At 44.2% G+C, this 15,027-nt stretch overlaps 1 protein-coding gene across 2 annotated transcripts in view; it reads left to right on the top strand.

The window, feature by feature from the left end:
- The first annotated feature begins 11,797 nt into the window (after window positions 1-11,797).
- G3BP1 (G3BP stress granule assembly factor 1) overlaps window positions 11,798-15,027 on the top strand; it is a 34,594-nt gene continuing 31,364 nt past the window's right edge. The window contains exon 1 of one of the 2 annotated variants that reach the window (XM_040239545.1): window positions 11,798-11,926. Coding sequence is in view for 1 of the 2 variants with exons in the window: in XM_040239544.1 (XP_040095478.1) it covers window positions 12,490-12,588 (99 nt within the window). In the remaining variant the exon portion in view is untranslated. Of the gene's footprint in view, window positions 11,927-12,392; window positions 12,589-15,027 lie in introns of those variants that run through there. The other variant, XM_040239544.1, reaches the window with a different exon arrangement.

Genomic DNA, 15,027 nt, shown 5'->3' with positions numbered 1-15,027 from the left:
TTCCAGTGGTCGTGTATGGATGTGAGAGTTGGACTATAAAGAATGCTGAGCACTGAAGAATTGATGCTTTTGAACTGTGGTATTGGAGAAGACTCTTGAGAGTCCCTTGGACTGCAAGGAGATCCAACCAGTCCATCCTAAAGGAGATCAGTCCTGGGTGTTCATTGGAAGGACTGATGTTGAAGCCGAAACCCCAATACTTTGGCCACCTGATATGAACTGACTCACTAGAAAAGACTCTGATGCTGGGAAGGATTGAAGCTGGGAGGAGAAGGGGATGACAGAGGATGCGATGGCTGGATGGCAGCATTGACTCAATGGACATGAGTTTGGGTGGACTCTGGGAGCTGGTGATGGACAGGGAAGCCTGGCGTGCTGTGGTTCATGGGGTCACAGAGTTGGACACAACTGAGCGACTGAACTGAACTGAATGGTGGGTGGGTTCTCAGACATTAATTGGTGCTTTCTTCCAGGAATAGCCTACCTCTAAACTCCACCTACTGGAGTGACCCTATGGCAGATGCTGGGGTCTGTCTGTGTCTGTTAAAGTTGCTTAGTTGTGTCCAACTCTTTGCCCACCAGTCTACAGGCTGGAATACTAGAGTGGGTAGCCTTTTCCTTTTCCAGGGGATCTTCCCAATCCAGGGATAGAACTGGGGTCTCCTGCATTGCAGGCAGATTCTTGACCAGCTGAGCTACCAGGGAAGCCCTACGCTGTGGGTTAAGCTTTGCAAAGAGAGACTTTTGTAGCTGCTGTTTACTCCTTCTAGTAGACCAAGTGTCTATTTTCTGTGTTATAATAAAGGTATGCACTAGCTGCTTCATTGCTTTATCCACTGAGGAACACTTAGCCTAGTTTCAAAGGTTCTGAGCTGAAAGGGCCTGCAGAGAAGCCCAGGTGTGAGAAGAGAGGGGGTACAAAGCCAAGGCAGCTTGGGCTGCAGGCTTGGGAGGGGGAGCCTGGCATCTGGCAAAGTTTCAAACTGACTCAATCTGGCCTGTAGACATATTTTATTCAGTTCCAAAAGTGTTCAAAACATTTTTGGAGTAGCTGACCACATTTAAGAACACTGAGTGTGGTGGAACAACATTGTGAATGTGCTTCATGCTACTGGATTACAAATTTTAAAATGGTCAGATTGGTAAATTTTATGTTCTGTGTATTTTACCACAATTAAAAACAAATCTACTTAAAAAAAATCTACTTGTAGAATGGCATGTAAAATTAGTTGCTTCTTTGTTATGAGCACTGAGAAGCATTTTTTCTCTTTTTTTGGGGGGGTGGGGCGCTGTGCTAGGTCTTTGTTACTGTGCGTGGGCTTTCTTCAGTTGCAGTGAGCAGGGGCTACTCTCTGATTGCGGTGCGAGAGCTTCTCATGGCAGTTGCTCCTCTTGTTGCAGACAGGCTCCGGGTGCTTGGGCTCAGTAGTTGTGGCACATGAGCTTAGTTGCTCTGCCACATATGGGATCTTAGTTCCCAGGTCAGGGATGGAACCCATGTCCCCTACATTGGCAGGTGGATTCTTAACCACTGGACCACCAGGGAAGCCCAAGGGACACATTTTAAAACAATTAAAATTCCAAAAAAAGTTTTAAAAAAGAATAAATTCAGTTATAGTCCTAGAATATTTCATTGCATTTTTTAAAGTGAGAGCAAAACAGTTGTATACCATTAATAAAGTGTTAAGAAAAAAAAAAAAGAACAAAGTGATGTCATATGACCCAGATTTGAGTGTCTCCTGAAAAACTGGAAGATCTGGAAACCTATCTGTAATTGGCAGGATAGGCCAGGTAATGCTGTGGTATTAATAATAACAAACGTTCCCCAAACCTCAAAGGCCTGAAGCACAGATTTCTTTCTTGTTCATGCATTTTGCCCATCAGAGATTGGGAACCTTGGAGGAATGGCTCTGTGCAAATTGTTTTTGCCCAGAGATCCAGGTCGATGGGGATTATCCATATGGGACAGCACTGAATACTGGGATGAGTGTGGGTAGGGAAGACCTTGGCAAATGATCACCAGCTCCAAAGACTTCTCTGCCTGGAAGATATCTGGGTCAATTCTGCTCACATTGTTTTGGTCAAAGCAAAGTGCATGGTCATGTCTATCTTTAAAGGGAACAGGAAGGGACTTCCCCAGTGGTCCGGTGGTTAAGCATCTGCCTTGCAATGCAGGGGACATGGTTCAATCCCTGGTCGGTGAACCAAGATCTCACATGCTGCAGGGGAACTAAGCCAGTGTTCAGCAACTACTGAGCTCTCAGGCTACAACTAGAGTCCCAATGCCACAATGAAAGATCCTGCAAGACCCAACAAAGATCTGGAGTTCCACAACTAAAATCCAACACATCCAAATAGATAAACATTTCAAAAAATAAACAATGAAGGGGACAGGAAAGTATAGTCCTGCCAGGAACCAGGAAAGAGGAGAAACCATAGGATCAGAAAATAACACTGAATCGGGAAGATCCCTGGCAGAAGGGAATGGCTACCCACTCCAGTATTACAAAGTACCGAAGGGTACTTTGAATGAATGAAAACTAAGCCTTTCTCCCATCCTGGCCCAATTTCATCTCCCTGATGACTGCTGACTCCAAAATCACTGCAGATGGTGACTGCAGCCATGAAATTAAAAGACGCTTGCTCCTTGGAAGAAAAGTTATGACCAACCTAGACAGCATATTCGAAAGCAGAGCCATTACTTTGTCAACAGAGGTCCATCTAGTCAAAGCTATGGTTTTTCCAGTAGTCATGTATGGATGTAAGAGCTGGACTATAAAGAAACCTGAGCACCGAAGAATTGATGCTTTTGAACTGTAGTGTTGGAGAAGACTCTTGAGAGTCCCTTGGACTGCAAGGAGATCCAACCAGTCCATCCTAAAGGAGATCAGTCCTGGGTGTTCATTGGAAGGACTGATGTTGAAGCTGAAACTCCAATACTTTGGCCACCTGATGGGAAGAACTGACTCATCTGAAAAGACCCTGATGCTGGGAAAGATTGAAGGCAGGAGGAGAAGGGGATGACAGAGGATGAGATGGTTGGATGGCATCACTGACTCAATGGACATGGGTTTGAGTAAACTCTGGGAGTTGGCGATGGACAGGGAGGCCTGGTGTGCTGCAGTCCACGGGGTCATAAAGAGTCGGACATGACTGAGCAACTGAACTGAACTGAACTGATGACTGCTGGGGACCCTTTAGACAAGGAACAAACTCTTCGGGCCACCACAGTCCCCAGCATGCTTGAGTGGACTCCGAGCACTGTGGCCAAAAGTAAAGAGGATGTTTGTCAGACACCCTCCCTTTGTCCCTTTGTTGTTGTTCAGTCCCTCAGTCGTGTCTGACTCTTTGTGACCCCATGGACTGCAGCACGCCAGGCTTCGCTGTCCTTCACCATCTTCCGGAGCTTGGTCAAACTCATGTCCATCAAGTCAGTGATGCCATCCAAGCATCTCATCCTCTGTCATGCTTTTCTCCTGCCTTCAGTATTTCCCAGCATCAGGGTCTTTTCTAATGAGTTGGCTCTTCGCATCAAGTGGCCAAAGTATTGGAGCTTGTTCCTTTATTCTCTGCCAAACTACTGCAGGCTTCTAGGATTTAAAGCTGTATTCCATGAGACAGTCCAGACAAACCTGTGTTCAATTCCTGGCTGTTTTGGACAATTAACCTCCCCAAATCTCAGTTTCTTTTCCTGTAAAATAAAGATAATATTAATAATTTGACCTGTATTCATAGTGCTGTTGTGAGAAAAAAGACAGGGCTCATAAAATGATCAGTTTAGTGCCTGGTACATAAAAACACTCAAAACCTCCTCTTAGAGTTATGACAAGCTAATTTTAAAATTACATATTATAGGAAAAGTTTCTTAATGTAAAAAAAAATTGAAAAATAATACAGATAAAGTGAAAGTCTCCTTCAAACTCTTAGGTCACTGTTCTCCATAGAGTTAGTAACTGACCAGATTGCTGCACATCTTTCCAGGTAGTTTCCTATGCATTTACAAACACTGATAAACACATGCAAATAGCAGTCGTTGGTATTTTGTTTATTTATGGCTGCGCTGAGTCTTTGTGGCAATGCATGGGCTCTTTGTTGCTGTGCGTGGGCTTTCTCTAGTTGCAGAGAGTAGGGACGACTCATTGCTGTGGCTTCTCTTGTTGCAGACCACAGGTTCTAGAGTGCACAGGCTTCAGTAGTTGTGGTGCATGGGCTTAGTTGCCGTGCAGCATGTGGGATCTTAGTTCCCAGACCAGGGATCAAACCTATGTTCTCTGAGCTGGCAGATGGATTCTTAACCACTGGACCACCAGGGAAGCTCTAAGTTTTGGTATTTTTTAAGCATACACGACATACTATAAATAATTTGTGAGATGCTCTTTTTTTATTAATATCCTCTTGAGATTTATGCTATATATTATTGAAGCATATACTTAAAATATGAATATTGTGAATACAAATGCTCATATATACATAAACTAGCTCAATCTTTAAAATCAGTGCATAAAATCCTCTAGTATGTATTTATTATTATAAATTTAGATATTCCCTTATTGAGAGATGTCTAGATTATTTTTCAGTATTACAAACAATACTGTAATGAACATCTTTGCTCACTGTATACATGTGGTAGTGTTTCTTCAGAGTAGGTGTAGAAAAGTAGAACTTCTGAGTTATAAGGCTATGAATTTTTAAAAAAATTTATTTTATGCAGTATAGTTAATTTACAATTAGTTTATGGCACAGCAAAGTGATTCAGTTGTACATACTTAATAGTTTGCATTTGCTAATCTTAGACTTCCAATCCATCCCTACCCCATCCCCGGTAGATTTTAACAGTTGCTTTGAAATAGCCCTCAGAATGGTTATGCTACCTTATATTTCTACTAATAGTATATGAAAGTAACTCTTTTCCCACACCCTGGTCAACACTTTTAGAAAGTATTTATTTATTTATTTATTTATTTATGGCTGTGATGGGTCTTAGTTGCGGCATATGGGCTCTTTAGTTTTGGCTCATGGCCTTAGTTGTTCTGCAGCATGTGGGATCTTAGTTTCCTAACCAAGGATTTAACACTAGTCCGCTGACTTGGAAGGTGATTTCTTAACACCTTTGTGAGGAGCAACTCAAACATCGTGCCTAGAGCACCATGCCTATCACACAGTAGGTGCTCGATACATGCTATGTTATTTGCATTTCCAAGTTTTGGTCCCTCTTTGAAGCCACAGGAAGCGAGGACATGGAAGTCTATAGATGGTACCAGAGTGTGCTCTTTTTGCAAAAAGCTTTGGCTGTAGCTTACAGGGATTTGCTGTGGATTCAACTCTGTCTACACAGCAATACCTGGTGCCTTGCCTGAGAAAAGGAAAGAAAATCCCAGCCTCTCAGGGGTTTCTGAGGAGGTCTTGCCTCCTTTCTCTACCTGTGGCTGCTGTATTGTCCTTCCCTGGGCAGTACTCACAAGTGGGTAAAAGAACATGGACTTGAAGTCAGGGAGTCCTAGTTTCTAGCCCTTGGTGTGTGACTTTGGGCAAGTTGCTTACTCTCACTGAGCCTGTTTCTGAGATAGGGTTGTTGTGACTACTAAATGAGATGATTTTTATAGAGATCATTAGCAGGATGCCTGGCTCATGGTCACAGTCTGAAGATGTGATATGTCTGCAGACAGTCAGTAACAAAAGAGACAGGGATTCAGTTAGGCATGCATTTATAAGCCAGCGAAGGGTCTTTGGGATCTTCGTATGATTTTTGTAAGGTAAGGGGAAAAAGGAAAAGAGGTTAGCAATCTGGGAGGGAGGCAGATTAAAACTTTAGTGTCTCATTTCCAAAACACCTTGTATACCTAAAGGGGTAATGTAGAGTATTCCATCCTGCTTGTTTTAAAGATCAAAGTTTTCATATGTGTAGTTCCTCATATCACTGTTATGAGGTTCCTCATATCAATGTTAAGTAAAATCCATACTTAACATTGAATTTTTGAAAAATACATGTACATGTTTAAAAAAATTAGGGCTTTCCTGGTGCCTCAGATGTAAAGAATCCACCTGTAATGCAGGAGACCTGGGTTGAACCCCTGAGACAGGAAGATCCTCTGGAGAAGAGAATGGCTACCCACTCCAGTATTATAAAGTACCAAAGGGTACTTTGAATGAATGAAAACTAAGCCTTTCTCCCACCCTGGCCCAATTTTATCTCCCTGTTAGCAACCATTAACAGTGTCTTATGACTCCACCTTCAAGATATTACCTGTGCATGTACAGCAAAACCATTCAGGATTGTGCATGGATAACTATAGTAATACAGAATATCTTAATAGAAATAATTCTCCCCTTAATAATGGTCCCCTGCTGCCCTTTTCTTCCTGTCTTCACTTACATCTCTTGGAGATCTTTATAACCATATACATAGATCTGCTTCATTTTCTCTATGGCTGCTGGACAGTCCACTGTAAGAGTGCATCATATGGTTGTATTTTATCCACCTAGTCTCATAAATTCCATATTTCGGTGTTTCCTATTTCTACTGCAAGTAGTTAATCACCGTTTCTGAGTAATTAGCTATGTTTGGGAAATGCTGATTCAGGTTTTTAAAAACATTGCACCAGGTCTTAGTTGCAATACACCTCAGTCTTTGTTGTGACATGCAGGATCTTTAGTGTGGCCTGAGATTTTTAGCTGTGTCATGTGCCCAGGCCCCCTGCATTGGGAGCTCAGAGCCATAGCCACTGGACCACAAGTCTTGGACATACTCATTCTGATGATATTCTTAGGAGCATTCCTTACCTAATACACCACCCTTCCATTCTCTCCACAAAACTGCACTTTCTGGGGTCTTGACCATGCATCTTTCTGTTACTCTTAATAAATAGAAGTTCATGTGCCAGATGCACAGTGAGGCTAAACAATCTGAAATGTTGGAGTTTGGAGCAGTTCAGTTCAGTTCAGTCGCTCAGTCATGTCCGACTCTTTGCAACCCCATGAATCGCAGAACGCCAGGTCTCCCTGTCCATCACCATCTCCCGGAGTTGACTGAGACTCACGTCCATCGAGTCAGTGATGCCATCCAGCCATCTCATCCTCGGTCGTCCCCTTCTCCTCCTGCCCCCAAGCCCACCCAGCATCAGAGTCTTTTCCAATGAGTCAACTCTTCACATGAGGTGGCCAAAGTACTGGAGTTTCAGCTTTAGCATCATTCCTTCCAAAGAAATCCCAGGGTTGCTCTCCTTCAGAATGGACTGGTTGGATCTCCTTGCAGTCCAAGGGACTCTCAAGAGTCTTCTCCAATACCACAGTTCAAAAGCATCAATTCTTCGGCGCTCAGCTTTCTTCACAGTCCAACTCTCACATCCATACGTGACCACAGGAAAAACTATAGCCTTGACTAGATGGACCTTAGTCGGCAAAGTAATGTCTCTGCTTTTGAATATGCTATCTAGATTGGTCATAACTTTTCTTCCAAGGAGTAAGCGTCTTTTAATTTCATGGCTGCAGTCACCATCTGCAGTGATTTTGGAGCCCCCAAAAATAAAGTCTGACACTGTTTCCAGTTTCTCCATCTATTTCCCATGAAGTGATGGGACCGGATGCCATGATCTTCGTTTTCTGAATCTTGAGCTTTAGGCCAACTTTTTTGCTCTCTTTTACTTTCATCAAGAGGCTTTTTAGTTCCTCTTCACTTTCTGCCATAAGGGTGGTGTCATCTGCATATCTGAGGTTATTGATATTTCTCCCGGCAATCTTGATTCCAGCTTGTGTTTCTTCCAGTCCAGCATTTCTCATGATGTACTCTGCATATAAGTTAAATAAGCAGGGTGACAATATACAGCCTTGACGTACTCCTTTTCCTATTTGGAACCAGTCTGTTGTTCCATGTCCAGTTCTAACTGTTGCTTCCTGACCTGCATACAGATTTCTCAAGAGGCAGGTTAGGTGGTCTGGTATTCCCATCTCTTTCAGAATTTTCAACAGTTTGTGGTGATCCACACAGTCAAAGGCTTTGGCATAGTCAATAAAGCAGAAATAGATGTTTTTCTGGAACTCTCTTGCTTTTTCCACGATCCAGCAGATGTTGGCAATTTGATCTCTGGTTCCTCTGCCTTTTCTAAAACCAGCTTGAACGTCAGGGAGTTCACGGTTCACATATTGCTGAAGCCTGGCTTGGATAATTTTGAGCATTACTTTACTAGCATGTGAGATGAGTGCAATTGTGCGGTAGTTTGAGCATTCTTTGGCATTGCCTTTCTTTGGAATTGGAATGAAAACTGACCTTTTCCAGTCCTGTGGCCACTGCTGAGTTTTCCAAATTTGCTGGCATATTGAGTACAGCACTTTTACAGCATCATCTTTCAGGATTTGAAACAGCTCAATTGGAATTCCATCACCTCCACTAGCTCAGATGACCATTATATCTACTACTGTGGGCAGGAATCCCTCAGAAGAAATGGAGTAGCCATCATGGTCAACAGAAGTGTCCGAAATGCAGTACTTGGATGCAATCTCAAAAATGACAGAATGATCTCTGTTCGTCTCCAAGGCAAACCATTCAATATCACAGTTATCCACATCTATGCCCCAACCAGTAACGCTGAAGAAGCTGAAGTTGAATGGTTTTATGAAGACCTACAAGACCTTTTAGAACTAACACCCAGAAAAGATGTCCTTTTCATTATAGGGGACTGGAATGCAAAAGTAGGAAGTCAAGAAACACCTGGAGTAACAGGCAAATTTGGCCTTGGAATGCAAAATGAAGCAGGGCAAAGACTAATAGAGTTTTGCCAAGAAAATGCACTGGTCATAGCAAACACCCTCTTCCAACAACACAAGAGAAGACTCTACACATGGACATCACCAGATGGTCAACACCAAAATCAGACTGATTATATTCTATGCAGCCAAAGATGGAGAAGCTCTATACAGTCAACAAAAACAAGACCGGGAGCTGACTGTGGCTCAGATCATGAACTTCTTATTACCAAAATCAGACTTAAATTGAAGAAAGTAGGGAAAACCGCTAGACCATTCAGGTATGACCTAAATCGTATCCCTTATGATTATACAGTGGAAGTGAGAAATAGATTTAAGGGCCTAGATCTGATAGAGTGCCTGATGAACTATGGAATGAAGTTCATGACATTGTACAGGAGACAGGGATCAAGACCATCCCCATGGAAAAGAAATGCAAAAAAGCAAAATGGCTGTCTGGGAAGGCCTTACAAATAGCTGTGAAGAGAAGAGAGGCGAAAAGCAAAGGAGAAAAGGAAAGATATACGCATCTAAATGCAGAGTTCCAAAGAATAGCAAGAAGAGATAAGAAAGCCTTCTTCAGTGATCAATGCAAAGAAATAGAGGAAAACAACAGAATGGGAAAGACTAGAGATCTCTTCAAGAAAATTAGAGATACCAAGGGAACATTTCATGCAAAGATGGGCTCGATAAAGGACAGAAATGGTATGGACCTAACAGAAGCAGAAGATATTATGAAGAGGTGGCAAGAATACACAGAAGAACTGTACAAAAAAAGATCTTCACGACCCTCCACACTTACATACGTATTTAAACACAGGGAAATCAAGAGTTCTGTTTTTTCATTTTTAACATAAATTGGAACTCATTGTATATTTTGTTCAACTTGATTTTTGTCAGTTAATCCAATTAACAACTGGAGATCAGCTCATATCAGTATAGTTTGACCTCATTCTCTTCTAGTTTTTTCTCATTCTCTTTTAAACTGCTGTACAGTAGTCTATATTATGGGTATATTACCGGTTAGTCGGTTTGCAAATTCATGAGTAGTTATGTTTTCAGTTTTTAAATATCATAACAAAGCGGACAGTGCTGTAATGAAAACCAAGTACGTGCCTCTTGGTAAAGCCACATGGCTTTCAAACAAGAAGGGAAATAAACACAATTTTAACAGAATGCCAAAAGTCCTACAAAAAGAACTGTCTGTATCACTTAAAATTCGCTCCAAATGTGATCAAGAATAGCCTGGACCCCCCCATCTCAGGCCAACTGGGTTAAATTACCAATCTGTGAATTTCAAGGGTTGCCAACTAGCTCTCATTAGCTTTTCAATTTGGAAAGTTGTCTTGTAAAATGCAAAATTCTTAGTTCACCCTTTTAAGAAACCTTTCAGGGGCTCTCCACCGCTCTCAGAATAAAGCTAAAATTTCTTAGCAAGGTTAACACGATCCTGTAGGTTCCTTACTCCAGAAAACCTTTAGCAGCTTCTGCCTGAGCCGAGTTCCCTCAGGTGCCTCCAGAGCCCCACACACCGGTTCCCCAGTTTGGTGAGCTCTCGGCGCGGCGTCGGGGCTTGTTGAATGGATGACAGCCAGCAGGGACAGCGTCTCGATCGTCTCTGATCCCAGCCGCTGGAGCCCAATAAATGCTGAATGAGCCAAGTCGATGCTAGATGGGGCTTAGGGGGCCAAAGGGATGCTCCCGCTTTGCTCCTGGGGCCGCACCTCCGACTTCACCGGCTGCTGTCCGCGCCCCCTTGTCTCCAATAGAGACGCTCCACGTGCTTCATTTCCAAATTTGCAAAACTTAACGCGAGCCCCTACTGCAGGGTCACATGCCTGGAAGGAGAACGGGACCGAGGCGTGACCCTGTGTTTCCATATAAAACCGCTCATGGTGACCAATAGAGGGCCCAACAAATCAGTAAGAGACGTGGACAGGACCAGTCTGGAGCACCACTTAGCGCCTGAAGTGTTTCGCGAAAGCTTCGGGGTGTTCACAAAGGAGTTTGACAAGCTACCTTGTCAAGACATAACGACCCGAAGAAATAAACCCCCACAGCCACAGCATTGGAAATCTGAATGACAATGGTGGTGACGCCCTGGATGTTGCAGGAAGGCCCAAGCCGTTAGGAGAATTTACAAACTCCCGTTTCTGGATGGACGCGCACGAGTGACCTGCAGCAGCACTTGCCGAGAACCGCGGGGTGGAAATATATGTCTTTAAACTCAATGCTCTTCACGTGAGACTTTTTTTTTTTTTTTAATAGGATCTTAGGTACACAATGGGAGTTACTTTCCCCTCTGGTTTCTCTGAATAGTTGTCCAATAGTGCTGACTAATGGTGGGAGCCACCAAGTGCCCTTAGGCGGCCACATGGAAATAAAGTTGGTATAAGAAAGAAGCAACACCACCAAACAACGGGAAACTTTATCACCTGGTTCCCCTGGTATCAAACTGTGCAGAAAAGGTGGGATCAGGGGTCTCAGGGATCGCACCCAATGAGTGAAAAAAGGAAAGGAAAAAGGAGACAGAAGCAGGGACCAGTAGAGCCTCAGAACCGCCCCAAAGGGCACGGCGACCCGGGGCTCGGTCTCCTTGGTGCTGTCCAACCCCCGCGTCAATCAGCTCCTTCCCGCGCTGCGATTGGCCGGGGGCTTCCTTGGCCATCCTGGCGCCCACCTCCTAGTTGCTTGGGGTTTACTTCCCCAAAGTACACGGGCCCCACCTTGTGGAGCAACCGCTCCTGCAGGGAGAACTGATCTCCGCCCAGGGGAAGACGTTTTAACGAATGGGAGCGGCCCCACATATTTATTGGCTACAATGGACATCGATCAAAGAACTTCCCTCCCTCCTTCACACCATACCCTTCACTTATTGGCCTCTCTCAGTGCCAATTCGTTACTAGGGAAACGAGCTCTTCACAGTCTCATAGGCATGAGTTAAAGCCAATCAAGAGCCACGCCTTCATCCTGAGTCAGTACCCAATTGCTGCTCGAAGAGCTCAGAGGACGCAGTCGGGATTGGCCACCAGCCTGGCCGACCTGGCCGCAACAAGTTAGGCTGAGTCACCGTTATATAGCCCGGCGACGGAGCACGCGTGTGTGCGGACGCAGTTGCGTGAGGGGTTTTTTTACCTTTTGCCGTGCCGTGGAGCAGAGCTTGTTCCTCTCCCACTCAGCCGCGCAGGTAAGCTGGAGCGTGGGCGGGGCTGGGCGGCCCCAGGACGCGGACTAACTGGGGCTCTGATGGGAGGGAGGAGAAGTCTGAACGGCGACCGCGCCAGGCGCGCCCACCGTCCCCCCCCTTCCCCAACGGCCGCAGGCGCGCGCGGCGGGCGCACGGGCGCGCGGCGACTCTCCGCCCCCCGCCCCCACTGGTCCGGCGCGCGTGGCCGTGTCCGCGTCCGCCGCGTGCGCGTGCCGCGCCCAACGGCCACGCGGGGCGAGAGCGAGCCGCGGCCGCCGCCCGGGCCCCAGGGTGATCTTGGGGGCCTGGGCCCCCGCGCGGCCGGATCGTCAGCTTTTCCCGCTCGCTTCCCCCGCGCGCTAGCGAGGCCTTCCTCCTTTGGTGGGGGCTCCTCCTAGACCAGAGGAGGCTTTTCTTTGATGGTGGTGGTGGTGCGGGCGCGGGGAGGTGAGGCACGAAAGTGCGGTGAGAATTTTTCGACACTGGAAGCCGAAATGCTGCTCCTAGGTTTTCGAATTTTTTTACAGGGAGTAAAGGGGCAGCGAGTTCATGGGTATTGAGTGATGATAATAACTAACATTTTTCTGAGCCCTCACTATGTGCCAGGCACTGTGCGGAGCAACTTGTGTGTTTCTTCTTTACTCCTGAAACGCCCCGATGAGGTAGGTATGGTGATTTTCCTATTTTTACAGCCGACTCGAAGGCCCAGAGGTGGAGTGACACGGTCAGAGGCACACAGGCCATAAGGGGCAGGTATTTGTTTGAACCCAGGCCTTCTGACTCCTAGTCCCCGAACCTGCTTCATTCTTTGTTCCAGCGCTCTGTGCGGCCACAGGGTATCTTTGCCCTCAGAGCTTTAGTCCCTGGGGACAACCGCAGCCTCGGAAGACCGACTGCAGAGGCATTTATTTGTACTTGAGCCACTTGCGGGGTTTCCAGGGAGAAGAGGGTTGGACGTGGGATTATGACAAAGGGTAAGAAAGAGTTCCTTTCTGCACGTCTTCCTACAGGTTTGCTGCCCTAAATGCTTTTGGGGAAAGTGTAGAATAAAATCAATACGTCCAGGTGATCCTGGACAGTGTTCCTCCTCGGATTCAATCCTTACAGCCTGAGGATGGGAAGTTATCACCAGCAGGAAGTTAGGCTCTGATATTATATCTTGAATCTTTTTTTCCCTCCATTTTTTAATTGGAGCAAGGTTTTGAGAAAGACCTTCCACAAGATTAACTTCCTCGTTTTATGTAGTTGAAAAAAAGGAGGTTGCAGAGCGATGAGGTTCAGGTCTGGCCAGCATGTGTAAGTGAAATTTTGAAATTGGAGTGGAAAGCTTGGTGCCCACTTACAGTACAGGCTTGACCCTCTGTGGAGCCTAAGCTGGATGAATTAGGGGTGATTGAGGTGTTGGAAATCTTACCCTTCTGGCAGTTGGGAACTTCTCTATGGGTGAAAAGCTTTTGTCTTCATACATTTATTTAGTATTCTGTAGATGCTTCCGTTATATGCAAAGAAGACACCTTCAAAAACTGAGTGTAAATTTTTCTAGTAGAGTTACATTTGAGATTTTTGCAAGCTAGTTTATTCCTTGGCTTAATGAAATAATAAATATTCCTGTGTTGCAGGTCTGAATCATTACTTGGCATCACAAATGTCTCTACTTGAGCTAAAGCTGCAATGAGTTTTGGAGCTAACTCTTCCAAATTAATTTTGATTGAAATGACTGTCAACCTTTTCCTTTCTCTCTTTTTAAAATCTATTTTGTGTGTGCAGACACTTTTTAGAATTGATCTTTATATAAAATTTTTTTTGCTGCTAAGAGAAGTGAAAGTCGCTCAGTCATGTCCGACTCTTTGCGACCCCATGGACTGCCAGGCTCTTCTGTCCATGAAATTCTGCAGGCCAGAAAATTGGATTGGTAGCTATTCCCTTCTCCAGGGGATCTTCCCAACCCAAGGATCAAACCCAGGTCTTGTGCATTCAGAAATTCTTTACTGTCTGAGCCACTAGGTAAGCCCTTATTTTGCTGCTAGAGGGAGCACATGATTCACATCTTTAGAAGTAAATTAAAAAGCTTTGAAACACTTTTGTGTTTCCATTTGCCCAGTAATTTCCATATTTCTTAACCGAAAGTAGCAGTAAATACAGGATCAAAATATCTTATGAATAGACTCTTAACCTTTGTTGGTGTTTTCCTGACCTGAATGGCAGATAGCTTGAAGTAGAACATTGTTTTCCTTGGAACTTGCCTTTTTAAAAAAAATTTATATATTAAAAATTTTTGTGTGTGTGTGTGCCTGTGCTGGCTCTTAGTTGAGGCATGTGGGATCTAGTTCCCTGAGGAGGGAGTGAACCTGGGCCCCCTGCATTGAGATCTCAGAGTCCTAACCACTGGACCACCAGGAAAGTTCTGGAACCTGTCTTCTTGTAACAATTACAGTTACCTGCATTTAGACACCAGTCAATTAGTAACATTTTAAGTTATCAAATGTTGAAACACTAATGACCAACATTTAAACTGTTAATTTGAGTCCACTAATTGTTACTTGAGGTAAATATCAGAATGAAAGTTTGTGCCTTAAATGAGGGAAATTTTTGCTAGTTTCCCCTTTGGATATTTTTAAAAAATCTCTTGACTTCAGGCAAATGGGTTCCAGTTGGGTAGGAATATGAAAATGTATTTCCCAGATTGGTAGCCTGGTTGATGACTTGTGCTTTCATTTATCTGGAGCAAATTAATTGAAGCAAATTGTGATAATATAAGACTTGTCTGCCTTCCAGTCTCTCTTCCAAACTAGAGATTACTTTTGTTGTTAAATCCTTTTAATATAAGCTTTTGTACCTCTTCTAACTGGTAGAAAAGTAGGTAGTTCTTTGTTCTTTTATTCAACTCAAGTTTGCTGTTCTCAGCTGACAGTCTGTTAAGGGAACATTAGATTTGGTAATGTTTCTTGGTGACCTACTTCACAGCAGGTTTTGGTAATTTACATTTTAAATAATTTGTTTTAGTATTTTGCCTAGAAAGTAAAGGGCAGAAGTTAGTTTTAAATTTTTATAGGTTTGTGAACTGTATATACTTAAGATGGATGGGACAGTGTTAAAGATGA

The sequence above is a fragment of the Oryx dammah genome, unplaced genomic scaffold (genome assembly GCF_014754425.2).
Source record: "Oryx dammah isolate SB20612 unplaced genomic scaffold, SCBI_Odam_1.1 HiC_scaffold_5, whole genome shotgun sequence".
Lineage (NCBI taxonomy): Eukaryota > Metazoa > Chordata > Mammalia > Artiodactyla > Bovidae > Oryx > Oryx dammah.
This window is presented reverse-complemented; position numbering and strand designations above follow the sequence as displayed.